Source organism: Arvicola amphibius, chromosome 11 (assembly GCF_903992535.2).
Source record: "Arvicola amphibius chromosome 11, mArvAmp1.2, whole genome shotgun sequence".
Lineage (NCBI taxonomy): Eukaryota > Metazoa > Chordata > Mammalia > Rodentia > Cricetidae > Arvicola > Arvicola amphibius.
In genome coordinates, this window is record NC_052057.2 from 116,925,228 (window position 1) to 116,939,654 (window position 14,427).

At 43.8% G+C, this 14,427-nt stretch overlaps 1 protein-coding gene across 1 annotated transcript in view; it reads right to left on the reverse strand.

The window, feature by feature from the left end:
- Positions 1–14,427, reverse strand: part of Asph (aspartate beta-hydroxylase) — a 163,450-nt gene that overhangs the window by 28,189 nt on the left and 120,834 nt on the right. The window contains exons 17-20 of the mRNA XM_038347167.2: positions 14,149–14,285; positions 8,746–8,844; positions 5,762–5,851; positions 43–180 (exon numbers count right to left, since the gene is read on the reverse strand). Of these exons, the coding sequence (XP_038203095.1) occupies positions 43–180; positions 5,762–5,851; positions 8,746–8,844; positions 14,149–14,285 (464 nt within the window). The remainder of the gene's footprint in view (positions 1–42; positions 181–5,761; positions 5,852–8,745; positions 8,845–14,148; positions 14,286–14,427) is intronic.

Below are 14,427 nucleotides of genomic sequence, written 5' to 3' on the forward strand. Positions count from 1 at the left end.
AAGAAGTAGGTTGGGTGGGCTGCTCTGGAAGCTAACACTCACCTTCACCAGCTCCGTGTAGCCAGTCTCTCTGGGCGTCCACCACGGCTGAGCCTTTAGGCCATTCACATTGTAGAGGGACCGCTGCCACACGGAGGCGAAATGTCCTCTCTTGTGCCCAAGCTCATACCACTTATAGGCCTGAAAGAACAGAAAGGCTGCTTCACACTGCTCTGGAGAAAACATTACTATTATAAAATGAAAGGAATTAACCTAAGAAACAGAGGCTCCTTGAGCTGTGGTGGGGCCGTGTTGCAGACCCATAAGTACTCTACAGTGGGAACCTACTTCCCTCTAATGCACAGCTCAGCCTTAGGGCCAGAGCTCCTGCAGATGGCCCCTTGGTTCACCCGATGATGTATGACTGACAGCCATAGCTCACCACCACTGTTCGGCATCACAGACAACATGGTGCTGTATGCTATATAGTGCTGCCCCGGGAAGAGCTCAAAAGCCAAAATTTGATGTGTAGTTTCTACTGAATGCAGCCTGATTTCACACCCGACAAAACTGAATTCGGGGACTGTCTGTACCTTGAGATGATTAAATAAAGATCTAACCTGCTGAGATGGGTGAGAATTCTGTGGTTTGACTGAGCTCCTATGAGCTGTTTGGATAAGGGAACCCTGGTACTTCATTTCCAACTCTCAGGCTGTCAGCTCTGCGGATCTGGATCCATGCCCCCATCTATTCTGGTTTCCACACATCTAAGCCAGCTTAGGACTAATTTGTTGAGTAGACACATAACTTAAGATGCCAAAGGAGGGCATGTTTGTATTTAGCTTTCATTCTGTAAGTCCTATTTTTATATTTTCCCGAAAAGGGGGTGGATTATGATTTAGACCATTTCAGATACATTTGCTGGTTACTGAATTGGACTACTAAAATCAAAAGTAGTTCCTTTTCATAGTAACTTTCTTTGCTGTCCTGTGCTGACAGGATAGAGAATAAGGAAATATTATTCTGAGTTGGCAATAACTCGTATGGCAGCCCATATCAGACGTTCTAAGAGGAAACTCTTATTCATAGTGTACTGCACTTTCTGCAATAGGGGACAGCACTCATGGCTTCAGGTTGGCTCTTGTGATGCTGCTGGCATCAAAGACTAGCTTTTTCAGGGACAGCTGGCAGCAGAGTACTTACTCCACATGGTTGGTCCAAATGAGGCCCTGCCATATGGCCTCAAGTGGCCCTCGCCCAGGCTGCCTGCTCCACGTGCCCATTGTCGTTAGGGAGGAGTTTGTAGGGTACACTGAATAACATCTCTGTCATTTTCTCTGTCTGGTCTAAGGACTGCTCTTTTGAGAACTGATTTTTTAAAAATGTGTAACCCTTCCCTCCCATCTCATATAGTGTCTCTTCACATAGGCCAAGGTAGCCTCAAACCTGGAATCCTCCTCCCTTAGCTTCCTGAATGCTGAGATTATAGACACGTGGGATCCTCATACCTGGTTAAATACACAAGCTTCAATCAAGAAAAAGGAGCATTTGATGTTAACTTAAATACCTTCTTTGTAAAACTCCAAATATAACAAGTTATACTTTAAAACTATTTGCTTCTTTTTGATTTTATTACATAAAAATTGAAAGTAAACAAAATCATATTTTAGTGTATAGGTGGTGTATGCCTTTAATCCCAGCATTTGGGAGGCAGAGGCAGGCGGATCTCTGTGAGTTCCAGGCCAGCCTGGTTTGCAGAGCTAGTTCCAGGATAAGATCGAAAACTACAGAGAAACCCTGTCTCAAAAACAACAACAACAACAACACAAACAAACCAACTAACCCAAAAAACCTATTAACTTTTGAAAGTGTTTAATAATCATGTTTTGGGATTTTCCTGCTTAGCACTGTAAAGGGTGGGCTCAATGGCCCTCCCGTGTCCTACAACACTCCGGTATTTGCCTTTCACACACGTGACCTCACCAGGTCCTTCTAACAGCCCCCGCATCTCCATTCTACAAACGCTGCAGCTGAGGGTTATAATGGCTCCTCCGTTCTTAAAAGGGGAAGACAAGTCTTCTTGCAAGTTAAACATACTCCTTCCTTGTACCACTTTTTAAAGCCACCAAAAAGAATATTATTTAATTATCTTTCTCATCAAAATCTCAAGGAGTACACACGCTAATACTTCTTATATATTGTCCTTGAGACACATGTAACTTGGGCCCAGAGTTCTTTAAAGCTGAGAAAGTTAAAATGGCTAACTGATGTTAGGCAAAAAAGAAAAAAAGAAAGAAAGAAAGAAAGAAAGAAAGAAAGAAAGAAAGAAAGAAAGAAAGAAAGAAAGGAAGGAAGGAAGAAAATAAAGAAAGAAAATAGTGCTTTAGCACCCATCTTTGAAATTAATTTGATCATTATTGTTTCAGCCAATTTGAATTTAGGACTTTATTTCCTACTCTTTCTGCTGTTGAATTGAATACTATTAATTAAAAGATAGCATTAAAAAAATCTGGTAGTTCATTAATTTTTCAATCATCAGTAAATCATTTGACGGACTAGGCATATTGATGGTTTCATTCAGAAAAGAAGTAATTATAGGACAACCCAGACAGCAGGTGGTGTGGCTCACACTGCAGCCTTCGGAGTCTTAGGCTTGAGGCTGCCCTGTGCTGGATGCCTGGGTGAATGCAGCTCTTACAGGTTCTATTCACACTACCGTGTGGCCTGGTCTAACGCTCACAGCATCCACCTCAAACTGAACAAGAGCCTTGAATCTGCATTCCAATAGCATTTCCCCTTTATCAGAAATGAAAGCCAATGATAAATCAGAAATTTAAAAATTGCTTCCACTGATCCATGACAGAATGGACTCAATAAATTAGGCTAGATTAAAAAATACAAACCACAAAAATTCACAGAAAATTCAGTCAAGTACGAAACCTATGTAAATGACCTCTACTTCTGTCCTTGTTTATCAAGTTTTCGAACATAATAAAGAACTGTAAGATTGACAGCAAGAGTTCCCCAGCTTTTCCCTAGCTCCTTTGTTTTACTTTCTTGTTCTTTTTCCCCAGCTTGGTTTTTGTTTTACTTTCTTGTTCTTTTTCAAACAGGGCCACACAGCCCAGGTGGATCTCAGACTTGCTGTGTAGCTAAAGATGACTTTGAATTTCTGATCTTCCTGCCTCTACTTCCTGAGTTCTGGTATTATAGAAAGCATCACCACCCACTTCCTGTGGTGCTGGGACCGAAACAGGAGGCAAGCAGTCTAGGAACTGGGCTACACCCCCAGCCTTAGGCTACCTTCTTAAATGCAGTCTACATCAATGCTGTTCCTATTTTTTGTCAAGTTATCGCTATGTGTTCTTCATATAGGCAGACAGGCAGGCAGTCAGGCAGGCATGCACGTACCCCCATGCGCACGCGCACACACACACACACACACACACACACACACAGAGTAAAACATTCCCCTTCAGAAATCTGTGCGAGGGCTCTACCCTGAGTGGTCTGGCTTGAGCTGGTCTGTCTGGAGCATCTGTACTGGGAATGGGAGTCAAGGGATGGGTGAGAATGCTGGGTTGCAACTTGCCTGTGTATCTGTAAATGATATTGCATGGAAATAGGGCTTTGTTCTATTTTGAATCCCAGATATTTTCAGAATAACGTGGCCATGCAGAAAACGAAACTAATATAAGAAGTGACAGCCAGATTGTGACAATCATCACCAAGGTGGGCTGATGGGAGACTGGAATTCACACCCCTTGAACAAAGCAGGGCCACCAAAGAGCCCAGAAAGCCTGTTCCTCAGAAGTGAAGGTATGAAAAGAGGGAGGAGCCAAGGCTGACCCTCAATTTTGATTCAGAAGTTGGCAATAAAGGAACCAGAGACAGAATTTAGGAGACAGACAGCTCAGAGGAGAGCGGGACCTTGCTGTGTCATTCCAGGCAGTGCCCTCAAACTGGCAGGAGACGTGCGAATTTGCTCCTGGAGAATGAGACTAGATACGAAGACAGACCGTGGCTGGAAGGTACGGAGCCTCTGAGCTTTGACTGCTGCCGGGCTGCCATGGTTTGTCTTCTTCTCTTTCTCCTCCACACTAACAAAAAGTTTCATTCACATCCATTTTCTCAGCAGCCTCTGCGGCAGAGGCTGTAGGCTTGCCTCCCACGTGTCCATTCCTTCAGTTGGGATGGGGCTCCGTGGATGAAAGCTTAGGTGAGCTCTGACCCAGGACTCAACACCTAGTCTGGGGCTACACTAACACGGGGCTGCTATGGACTTGTTTCTGCTCCCTGGAAGCATGAATCCCGTGAACTTTCCAAATCCAGGAACTGGGCTGTTCTTTGCAGATTAGTGATAATTACGCTGGCAGAACAGTCCCTTGGGTTTAAATACCAGGCTCGTGACAAGTGTTCAGTAGTGAATTCATTGTCCTTGAAGTAAGAGCTGTTTTCACCTAAGATAGGAGATAATAATAGATTTCTTTTCTCTGTCTTTGCCCTGTATCACTAAATGTTCGAAGAGAAATTAGTGACAATTATATTTACAGAAGTTGAACGCGGATTTTTACCCAGTGTTGGATACTGTGGCAGGTATTTTCTTAGCCTTCTCACTCAAAGGAGGGTACTTTTAACATCAAAAACCACAAAGGAACAAAATAATGACGACCCACCAGCAACGTCTTTCCCCATCTTTCTCTTCACTTCTAGCATCTTAGTCTATTTTAGTCGAATGGTTGGCAGGTTAGAGGGGAAAAGTACATGTGAACAGAAATGGAGACAGGAGATAACGCCAATCATCCAAGCCTTTGCTGCTCTGATTTCACTCGCGTCTCTTGCAGGAGACAGCACAGCCATAGCCACCCTTGCTTCTGAGCCTTCAGAAGTCCAGAGGGTCATGTATTCTTATTAAATTTAAAAGTCTGAAGCTGCGTTGTCCTTAGATGTCACATAGGGAAGACAACGGTCACAAAGAACCACTCTCTCATTTGCCCCTTTCTCTTCAGACTCTGGAGACAGCTGAGGTACAGTTCCTACAGTATAGGACGGGAGAGATGGGTCTCGTCATCAGCACCTAAGTCACGGTGGAGTGGGGCAAGGCTAGGAAGTCAGGGTACATGATTTCACGACTAACGCCATGTTTACACAAGGGGACAACTGTACTCAGGAAAAAATTAATCACAAAGATAATGTGCCACTTGGGCTAGTAACAACGTGTGTGTGTGTGTGTGCATGTGTGTGTGTATGCGTGTGTGTGTGTGCATGTATGTTGGTACCTGTCATTATCCTAGCTGCAAATGTTCAGCTTAAATTTAATATGACAATTACATAGCTAACCATGAAGACCACAGTGCTTAGGGGTGAGTCAAATAGTTCTAAAATAACGACTACAGAAAGTACAAAATAAAACAAAAATTAATCTCTATAGATTTTTTTTTAAAAATTAGAACACCTTTAGAGACCGCTATCTGTCTTAATTTTAAAGGTATTTTCCCAAGGAAGCACGTAACCTGTTCCTACACACACAGATACAGTCACACACACACACACACACCCTCACTCACATCACAAACACCAAAAGAGGAACTTTTCATATTACATATTTGATACCTTGGGAAACAAACAAACTGTAAATTCCAAATGCCGAAGACCTTATAAGGATTCTGCTTTAATAATTTTGGCTAAAAATGTTAGTAAAGCTCTAATTTGTTCCTAGAAGCAATAACCCCTCCCACTCCATTATCTACTGGAATAGAATCACGAGCCCAGTCAGCAGTACCTCTTTGTTCCCGACCCTCTGCATGGCGTCCCCCAAATGGAAATAAAACCGGCCATCGTCCGTACCAGGATCTCCAGATTCAATTCCTTCCTGGAAAAAGATAGTATTACCATCTGTGAAAAGTGACACCTAAGGTCTCATGCCTTGTTTGGTGTAGATTTTCCACAGGTATGAACTACAACATCTCCTAGGGAAAGCTAAGATCTGAAAATTATATCTCCTTATTAAAACCTGACTGTGAGGCTGGTCCACATTTCCCAGTGTGAAAATGAGACTAGCAATGTAAATTTCACAATGCAGCTACCAGTGACTAAGAGTGGACTGGACTGGTCCATGCATTAGCACACAATTGTGTGCTACCATTGACTAAGAGTGGACTGGTCCATACATTAGCATACACTTGTGTGCTACCATTGACTGAGTGGACTGGTCTATACATTAGCACACACTTGTGTGCTACCATTAACTAAGAGTGGACTGATCTATACATTAGCACACACTTGTGTGCTACCATTGACTAAGAGTGGACTGGTCCATGCATTAGCACACACTTGTGTGTTACCATTGACTAAGAGTGGACTAATCTATACATTAGCACATACTTGTGTGCTACCATTGACTAAGAGTGGATGGTCCATACATTAGCACACTTCTGTGTGCTTCTGCCGTGGGAACAATCATAGTTTACTATTGCAGATGACTTTCCTGCCAGTGGATTTTCACGTCTGTGTCGCTCTACAAGTCTGACCACATGGCCACCTAGAGTCTGCATCCCTGAACCCAGACACTTCACTGCTCCAGTGTCAAATGACAACAGCCAGAGAGTACGTGGTATTTCTTCCCACCCCGGACAAATGTGTCACGAGTACTTAATGGAACTTCTTATTAAATTTACAGGATTCAAGCCAACAGGAATTTTGACACATGCCATTTTTTTTAATTTGGAATGTTTTGCTATCTCTTCCCACTTTTCACACAATCACTGGGATGGAGACTTCAGTTTTAAAAAAAATGAAGAGAAAATACTAAGAAAATGAATAGGGAAAAGCAAAAAAAAATTAAAATAAATCAACAAAAGTCTGAAATAGGTTAATAGCAAGGACTTCTTTTCTGAAAATTTGTATCTTTGAGGTCTCCCCTTATATGGCCCATTCTTTTAGGGCTGGCTGTACGGCTCAGTGGTGGGGACTTGCTGCCAAGTCTAATGGCCTGAGCTTGAGTTTCAGGACCCACATGCTGTAAGGAGAAAGCCAGTTCCTGCAAGGTGTCTTCTGTCCTCTGTGTACACGCTGTGTGCTATGGATGCACCGGCTCCACATACCCATGCTTAAAAAATAATAATAAAACTATATGCACATATTTAAAAGGTCATTATCTTCTCCCAGGAGAAATGTTATTTGCACATTGTTGGAAAATAGCATCTAACACAACCAACTGACAACTGGCATGGAGCATCCTTGTTTGTTAAATACCTGCCCCAGCTCTTGTGTTCCCACCTATGTAGCTGGGAGAACACTATCAGGCCTCCGGAGTGGAAGGAGACGAGACATGAGGGCACCTTAAATCAGACCAGTGCGCATGCCCACATGGCCCTGGGAAGAATGAAAAGATCTATGCTGTCGGATGATAGCCAGGACAGATGAGAATACATGCCAACTAGAGGGCACCCCTGCTCAGCTCTATGCCCCAGGGTTGTGGACAAAGAGGAAACTAGACGTCTGTGTGACTGCACACCACGTGGGAATTCTCAAGAACAGCAACAGTTGCAGCAATGAGAACCGTTTGACGCAGCCACTGAGGCCAGCCATCCCGCTTCTACAATGGGGGTGGGGAGTGCTCATCAGTTCCTGTAAACTGCAGCTCTTCTCTGTAGCAGAGCTTACTCTTAGCCTCCACACTGCTGCTACCCAAACAAAACAAATTAAACAGGTTTGAATTCTCTTCCTCAGTCATGGTAGCCCCATCTGCGCTGTTCAATGGTCGAGAGCAGCAGGGATGAGTAACGCACAGAAATGATATTTCTCGTACAGTAAGGATTTAATCTGATAGCCCTGACCAAGACCAAGTGTGATTCTGGTAAACCGTCCAAGCCTCGGTTTAATATGGTAGAAAAAGTAACAATTATATTTTAGGGTTTTGAGCCATTAGCCCAGATTTGGCCTTCAAACCTATCTAGTCTACCTGCTACGAGGCAGCTGGAGCCCTGTAAAGCAGACCCTTCCTTAACTTGTAAAGAATGCCCTTAGCACACTGTCTATATTTTAAGAGACTATCAACGAATTCTGTCTACTTCTTGCTAGTATGTAAAAACTATGCTACGGAGGAATGAATGGCCAATGTATGCTATGTAATATGTAAATGTCATAATGAAATCTGTTGTTGGAGAAAATTGTGAATGTTAATTAAAATGAAAACCACATTATAATGACTTTGGTGTTAGGAATTTCTTCCTAAGGTCTTTTCCCAACAGTGTTTGCTCATGTTGTTAGTGGTGAAGTCAGGATCCTCTCCTGCAGTCCCTGCATGCAACACTGCTTTGGAGGTTTGCACAACCTTGCTTGAGGAGCAGGTCACCAGGGGTAGGCCTTGGAGGTCATTCGGCTTCTACTTGCCACTCCTGCGCTTTGATGAGTGGTCAGAGACTACAACTTGAACAAGCTACTGTCACCACTTTCTGCCACCACAAGCTCTGCCATGCCATCCCAGTGATGACCCAGAGAAACTTCCAGAACTAAGAGCCTAAAGAAAACTTAAACGGATTCTGTTGGGAATTTTGGCAACAGTGATGTCAAACAAAGCACATCTTGTGGTTGGTGACTCTTCTCGATATTCAGTCAGGGTGTAGGTCCCTACTGCCTATGAAGCATGCACTCCGATGCCAGGAAGCCTCTGCCATGCATGCCAATCAATTAGAAGCCATAACCAATGGGGGGCCTCAAATGAGTCCATGAAGTGAGCAGCCAGAAGGAGACCACAGCAGGTACCTTTAAGTAGGGAATACTCTCCGCTATCTTGTTCTGTGCCTTCAGGATGAAGCCGTAGTGCACTTTAGCAAAGCCATCATTGGGTGTCACGTTCAGAACCTGAAGTCAAAAAAAGCAGAGAGCTGTTGTGACAGAGAAGAAACTGTACAAGGGAGCGTCAAAACAAATCCTAATTGGTTTCGCTGTACTTGGAATGGGTGACGCTGTCACAGCTTCAAACACTCGGTGGTAGCGTTTTGTCTCATTGCTATCATTAAACAAAACAAACTCATTGTTCTCGATGCAAAATGCTTTTCGCAACTACTCCCTGAATACAGTGGCGAAGGAGAAGGTAGTAACTGCTGGGGCGTGGTTTTAACTCTGCAATCAGAAAAACGCCTGCCAACTGATGACGTCAAAGGTTTTCAACGAATAGAGAAAAATCCCTGGATTTTTGTGCTTAAAGCGGACCTGGAGGGCAACTGCACACGGCTTTCTATCCACGCGTCGCCTTTCGTATTAGGACCCATTCATCACGAAAGCATCCGTCAGCGGTCACTTGAGTTAGTGGCAGAGCGTGGCGTGAAAAGAATCTTGAGTGCATGGCTGCAGATGCACGGTGATCATAAAGGCAACTCGGGTGGCATTAACGGGCATTGCCTTGACCATGGAAAGGACCCGTGCTGTAGTATGGTCCCGTATCACCGCAGACGGCACGGCCCTGCTCCTGAGGCTGACCTGCACCAAAAGTATAGTCATATTGATGACGATGAAATATCTGACAGCTGTAACCAAACCACTGCCTGCATTTTTCATAGGCGTGGGAGTGGAAAATACCTGAGGAACCGTTACGGGCTTAGCATAGCAGCAGATGAGAGGACAACGAGCCTTGCGGGAACAGCACTGGAGAGAGCCTTAAGTGCTGGGAACCTGTGTGTTAGCCTAGTGAGGTACCTGCGTCCAGAATGGTTGAGGACCCGTGCCCTACCTGTGCGACTTTGAGGCAGTGGGAGATTGTTTCACAACAACAGGCTTAAAAATTAAGAATGAAGATAAATTCTTGGGAGTGCGACTCCAGCTATGAGGGATGTGATGCCCTCTTCCGGCCTCCACACACGCACGTGTATACATGCACATACACGCACGCACACACACACACATGCACGCACACACACACATGCACGCACACACACGCATGCACGCACACACATGTGCACACACACATATACAGGAAAAGGAAATGGCATGAAATACAAACAACACAATAGGCAAAGAAACTGGAGGAAAGGACAGGATCACGTTGAATCACAGAACATTCTCTTTAGGGACACAAGAAAACTAATCCTCCAGGGAGAAAGGTATGGCTTTTTGTTTGTGTTCTGACAAATAAAGCTTGCCTGGAGATCAGAGGGCAGAGCTAGCCACTGGTTAACCATAGAGGCCAGCCAGTGGTGGCACACACCTTTGATTTCAGCACGTGGGAGGAGGAAGCAGGAAGATCAGAAGTTCAAGGCCACTCTGGGCTACACGGAATGGAATCAGTCTAAAAGAGAAACAGTGCCAGGTGGTGATGGCTCACACCTTTGATCCCAGCACTAGGAAAGTGAAGACAGGAATATAAAGCAGGTGGAGACAGGATCTGGGGCTCCATTCACTTTGAGGATTCAGCAGGGGTAAGAAGTCTCCCTAGTGACTGGCTCTTTTACCTCTCTGATCTTTTAGCATCTTCCCCGATATCTAACTCTGGGTTTATATTATTGAGATCCGTTAGAATTTGTGCTACGGAGAAGAAGTGACAAACATTTCTGCTCTGAAGCACTGTTCCTGGGAAAGCAGGCCCACAGCTGTCTGCTCATTTGCAGATGGGCAGTCAGGCATCCTACCTGGTACACACAGAATCAGGAGGGTGGGCAGGGCGTAGGTGCCAGAGTGGCTGACCGCACTGTCCCCATCTGTTTCTCTACATTTAGACACCACGCTTTTGCACTTTGTAGATGGATGCACAGTGACTCTACCGGTTTAATAAAATCACAGACAAAGACACAGGTGGGTTTACAAGAAATCAGACTGAGAATAAAATAGACTAAAATAGAGTAAAATAGTAAGAAGACTGAGAGTCTTTGTATCCATTTAATATATGTCTGAATATTATCTTCCTGTCTATCTGTCTGTCTGTCTGTCTGTCTATCTATCTATCTATCTATCTATCTATCTATCTATCTATCTATCTATCTATCTTTTTACCCACATTGCAAAAAACTCAATGCAAGGAACATTTCAAACTTTTAAAGCACCGCCTATTTTTCTTGGTACCCAAGACTTCATTTTCCAAGTGAATTATGACCCAAAAATACTAAATGGAAAACTCCAGGAATAAAGGATCCATGCTTTAAATTGTGTATCAGTGGGAGTCGCATGACTCTACCTTGCCTGGGATGTGAATCAGCATACCCACACTGTATTATACTTTCTGACCATTTGTTACTCAGTGTTGATCTCCATCACCAAACTGACTGCTACAAGTACTACTGTGTGTCTGTTCTAATAATCCACATTACCCTTCCCAATGCTCAAGGTACCACTGCAGGACAGCATACATGCTATCGTCACATTTAGGAATCCACTGAGGATTGATGTTAGAATGCAAACATCCTGGGTGCATTAGATCCATGGGTATTCCCAAACCATGAGTAGCACTTTGCAGTGGTGATTCTGAAATATTAATACTTTAGTGAGGGGGAAAGGATTTTTCTCAGTTCAATAAAATTTGGAAAGCACTCTAAATATTTCATTTGAGCTTTACATCTCATTTGGAGGGCTTGTACTTTTTATAAAGTATGCACTGTATAGATAGATAATACTTAAATCTATAAACCACTCTAAACATTTGGTTGAACTCGTTGATCTGAAAGGGTACACTGTAAATGATTTTTCAAGAATATTTCTATGAGAAGAAGCCCAGCAGAGTTGGAGTTGAGAGCTACGGTCAGGTGGTGCTTGAGATAGATGAAGGTCAAAGGACAGCAACCCTGCGGAAGAATCGGAGCCAGTTCAAGCAAGAGGTGACCGGTGTCCAGTGAACACCCTGGGCAGGTGAAGACAGCATGACAAGTGATGGCTTGGCCCCAGACTGGAAACCCCATGAAGACACATTCTGCAACCTTCAGTAAGCTCGGGTCCTGAACTGGTTGGTGTGTGTGTGTGTGTGTGTGTGTGTGTGTGTGTGTGTGTGTGTGTGTTTAGTAAATGTGGGCTGGCTTAGCGATAGATCCGCACAGGGTGTGTGGGGCAGCAAAGAACTGGCAATGATGCTGGGTTGGGGTCCCGAGGTGGTGGCAGCGCCACTCCCTTGGAAAGGAGATGAAGGAGGAGTCTCTAAAAGCTGCAGATGTGAGTGGTTTTTACCAAATCTCTGTAAAGCTCTATGCTGAAAACAAAACCAGGAAAAACTAAAAATAGGATCTCACAATGGTTTTCCTAAATGTACTCAAAAATCAATGTGCACAAAAAAATGCAACCCTGGTAACAGTTTCTGAAAGGAACCTGGGAGAAAAGATAAATATACCAGGCTAAACTTCGGCTAGGGAAAGAGTACCCATTAGCCACAGCCCTTTCGTTTAGACGCAAGAGGAAGGGAAAAGGAAAACTGCATATTACTTTCAATGTATGAATGCTCTTTTAAAAGAAAACCAATCAGCTGCGTGATGCGGCAATATCTGGAGCTTCGTGCATCCTAGTCTGCTCAGCCAGGTGAGACTGTGGTCTCAGGTGCAGAAACAACATAATTTTATTTTTCAAGGTGAAGAAAAATGCTTCTCATTTCTGAGACTTGACATCAGGTGGAAGGGTTGAGTGCATTCAGGGAAGAGGTTTGGAGGGTGAGAGAGGAGACATGTACAGTTAGAGGTCAGTCAGGGTGCACTCGAAGCTTGCCGTGACCTTGCGTGTGTGTGACACCCAGGCAGCAGAAAATGGCTGAGCATACTGGAAGGAAAGAGAAAAGGGGTATGGGAAACAGGGGAGAATTTTACAAGAAGAAGGAAGAAGGGGGTGTGGGAAGGAGGGGACATACAAGTAGGAAGGATCACTGTATTTCCATTTCTGTGTCTGTGATGGTGTGTTTGTTTTTACATTCACAGGGTTCTGAATCACCGACACACACGGCGTTTCTTTTAACCAAATTCTGCAGGGCAGGGGACACCGGGTATGCTAGCAGACACCATGGTCACATGGAATTGTCTCATTGCCTGATGTGGGTCTTTTCTGGAAGGCACACATTTGCAATGCCTCAGTTTACCTGGGCAGACATCAATGATGCCAGAGAAAGCCAAGGTCAAAGCTCTGCTCTCTCAAAAACAATAAAGTTGATAACAAGGGTAGAAAGACAATAGCTTCAAAATTCAATGATTTTTCAATTAAGCACTGACAGCAAGAGCGGCAAGCACCACACTGAGAGTGGACCGGGTCTCCGGACTCGGGGTGAGACTGCTGCTGTTGACATCATTCTCAATACACACGAGCCCCTCGAGCTACACAGCTAGCTTGCTGTAGCAGCATTTCCTGTAAAGGGAGCAGCGTGGAGACCATTGATCAGAGGCCCAAGTTAAGGAATAAGAAACGCTCATATCCATCTTTGTTTTACAGAGCTTAGCTTTCTCCTGCTTCAGAGTTCATTCGACATCCTGTTTGCTTTGTGCCAAATAAATTCCCTCACTGCCCGAAGGAGCCAGTTTTCTGGGTTATATAGTTGCTTGTGACTTAGAGGTTATCTATTAAAATGCCCACTATAATGTAGAAATCCTCTGAAAGCCACCCTGGCCAGAACATCAATGCCCTTTTGAAAACAGTATAATCTACTACTTTTGCCCGAGAGGATTATACTGCAAAACTTAAAAAGATTATAAATTTTACACATATCAACCTCATTATTAACTCTACTCTGTTATGACTGCAAAGAAAACCCTTAGAAAACTGTCTGTAGAATGATAAAAATGGAGCTTAAAAAATGTTACAGTAACCGCGAACTAAAATTTAAATTGTTCCAATCAAGATACAAGGATAAATATAGTCAATGTATATGTATACCTGAATCATCTTTATGGGACCTGCCACTCTGGACAATAGAGACAGGTCAATAAAGAAGAACAAAATAGGAAAAATTGGACATGGTGGCAGTTGGAAGGCTGAGACTGGAGGATTGCCATGAGTTTGAGGCCAGCCTATATTAGATGTGATATCCTGGGTCCAGGAAAGAAAGAGAAATGGGAAAAACAAGTCCAGAATATCTAGGACACAATAACTTACATGTGATTTCACTCAAGATAAAGAGAACAAGACACGGTGCACGTGGCATGGAATTTCCCATCAACACTTGAACTCACTAGACAGGATAATTGGTGTGGTCCACAGCGGACCAGGGCTCACCTCTTCGTAAACCTTCTTGGCTCTGTCATTGTCTCCCATCAAGAGGTATCCTACGCCAAGGTCGTTTTTCAATGCCGTATCACTAGGAAACAGCTGAACTAGCCTCTGGAGGGTAAGCAGGGAGCCTCTCATGTGACCTGACGTTGGAAAAATAATGAATAGGAACAAAAATATTATCTGCTCCTTTGTCCCGAGAACACAAACCATGTGAGTGGATTTAACAGAGTCTGAAAAACACCTTACATCTGACTTCATCTATGAATGGATTCTTAAGTCCTG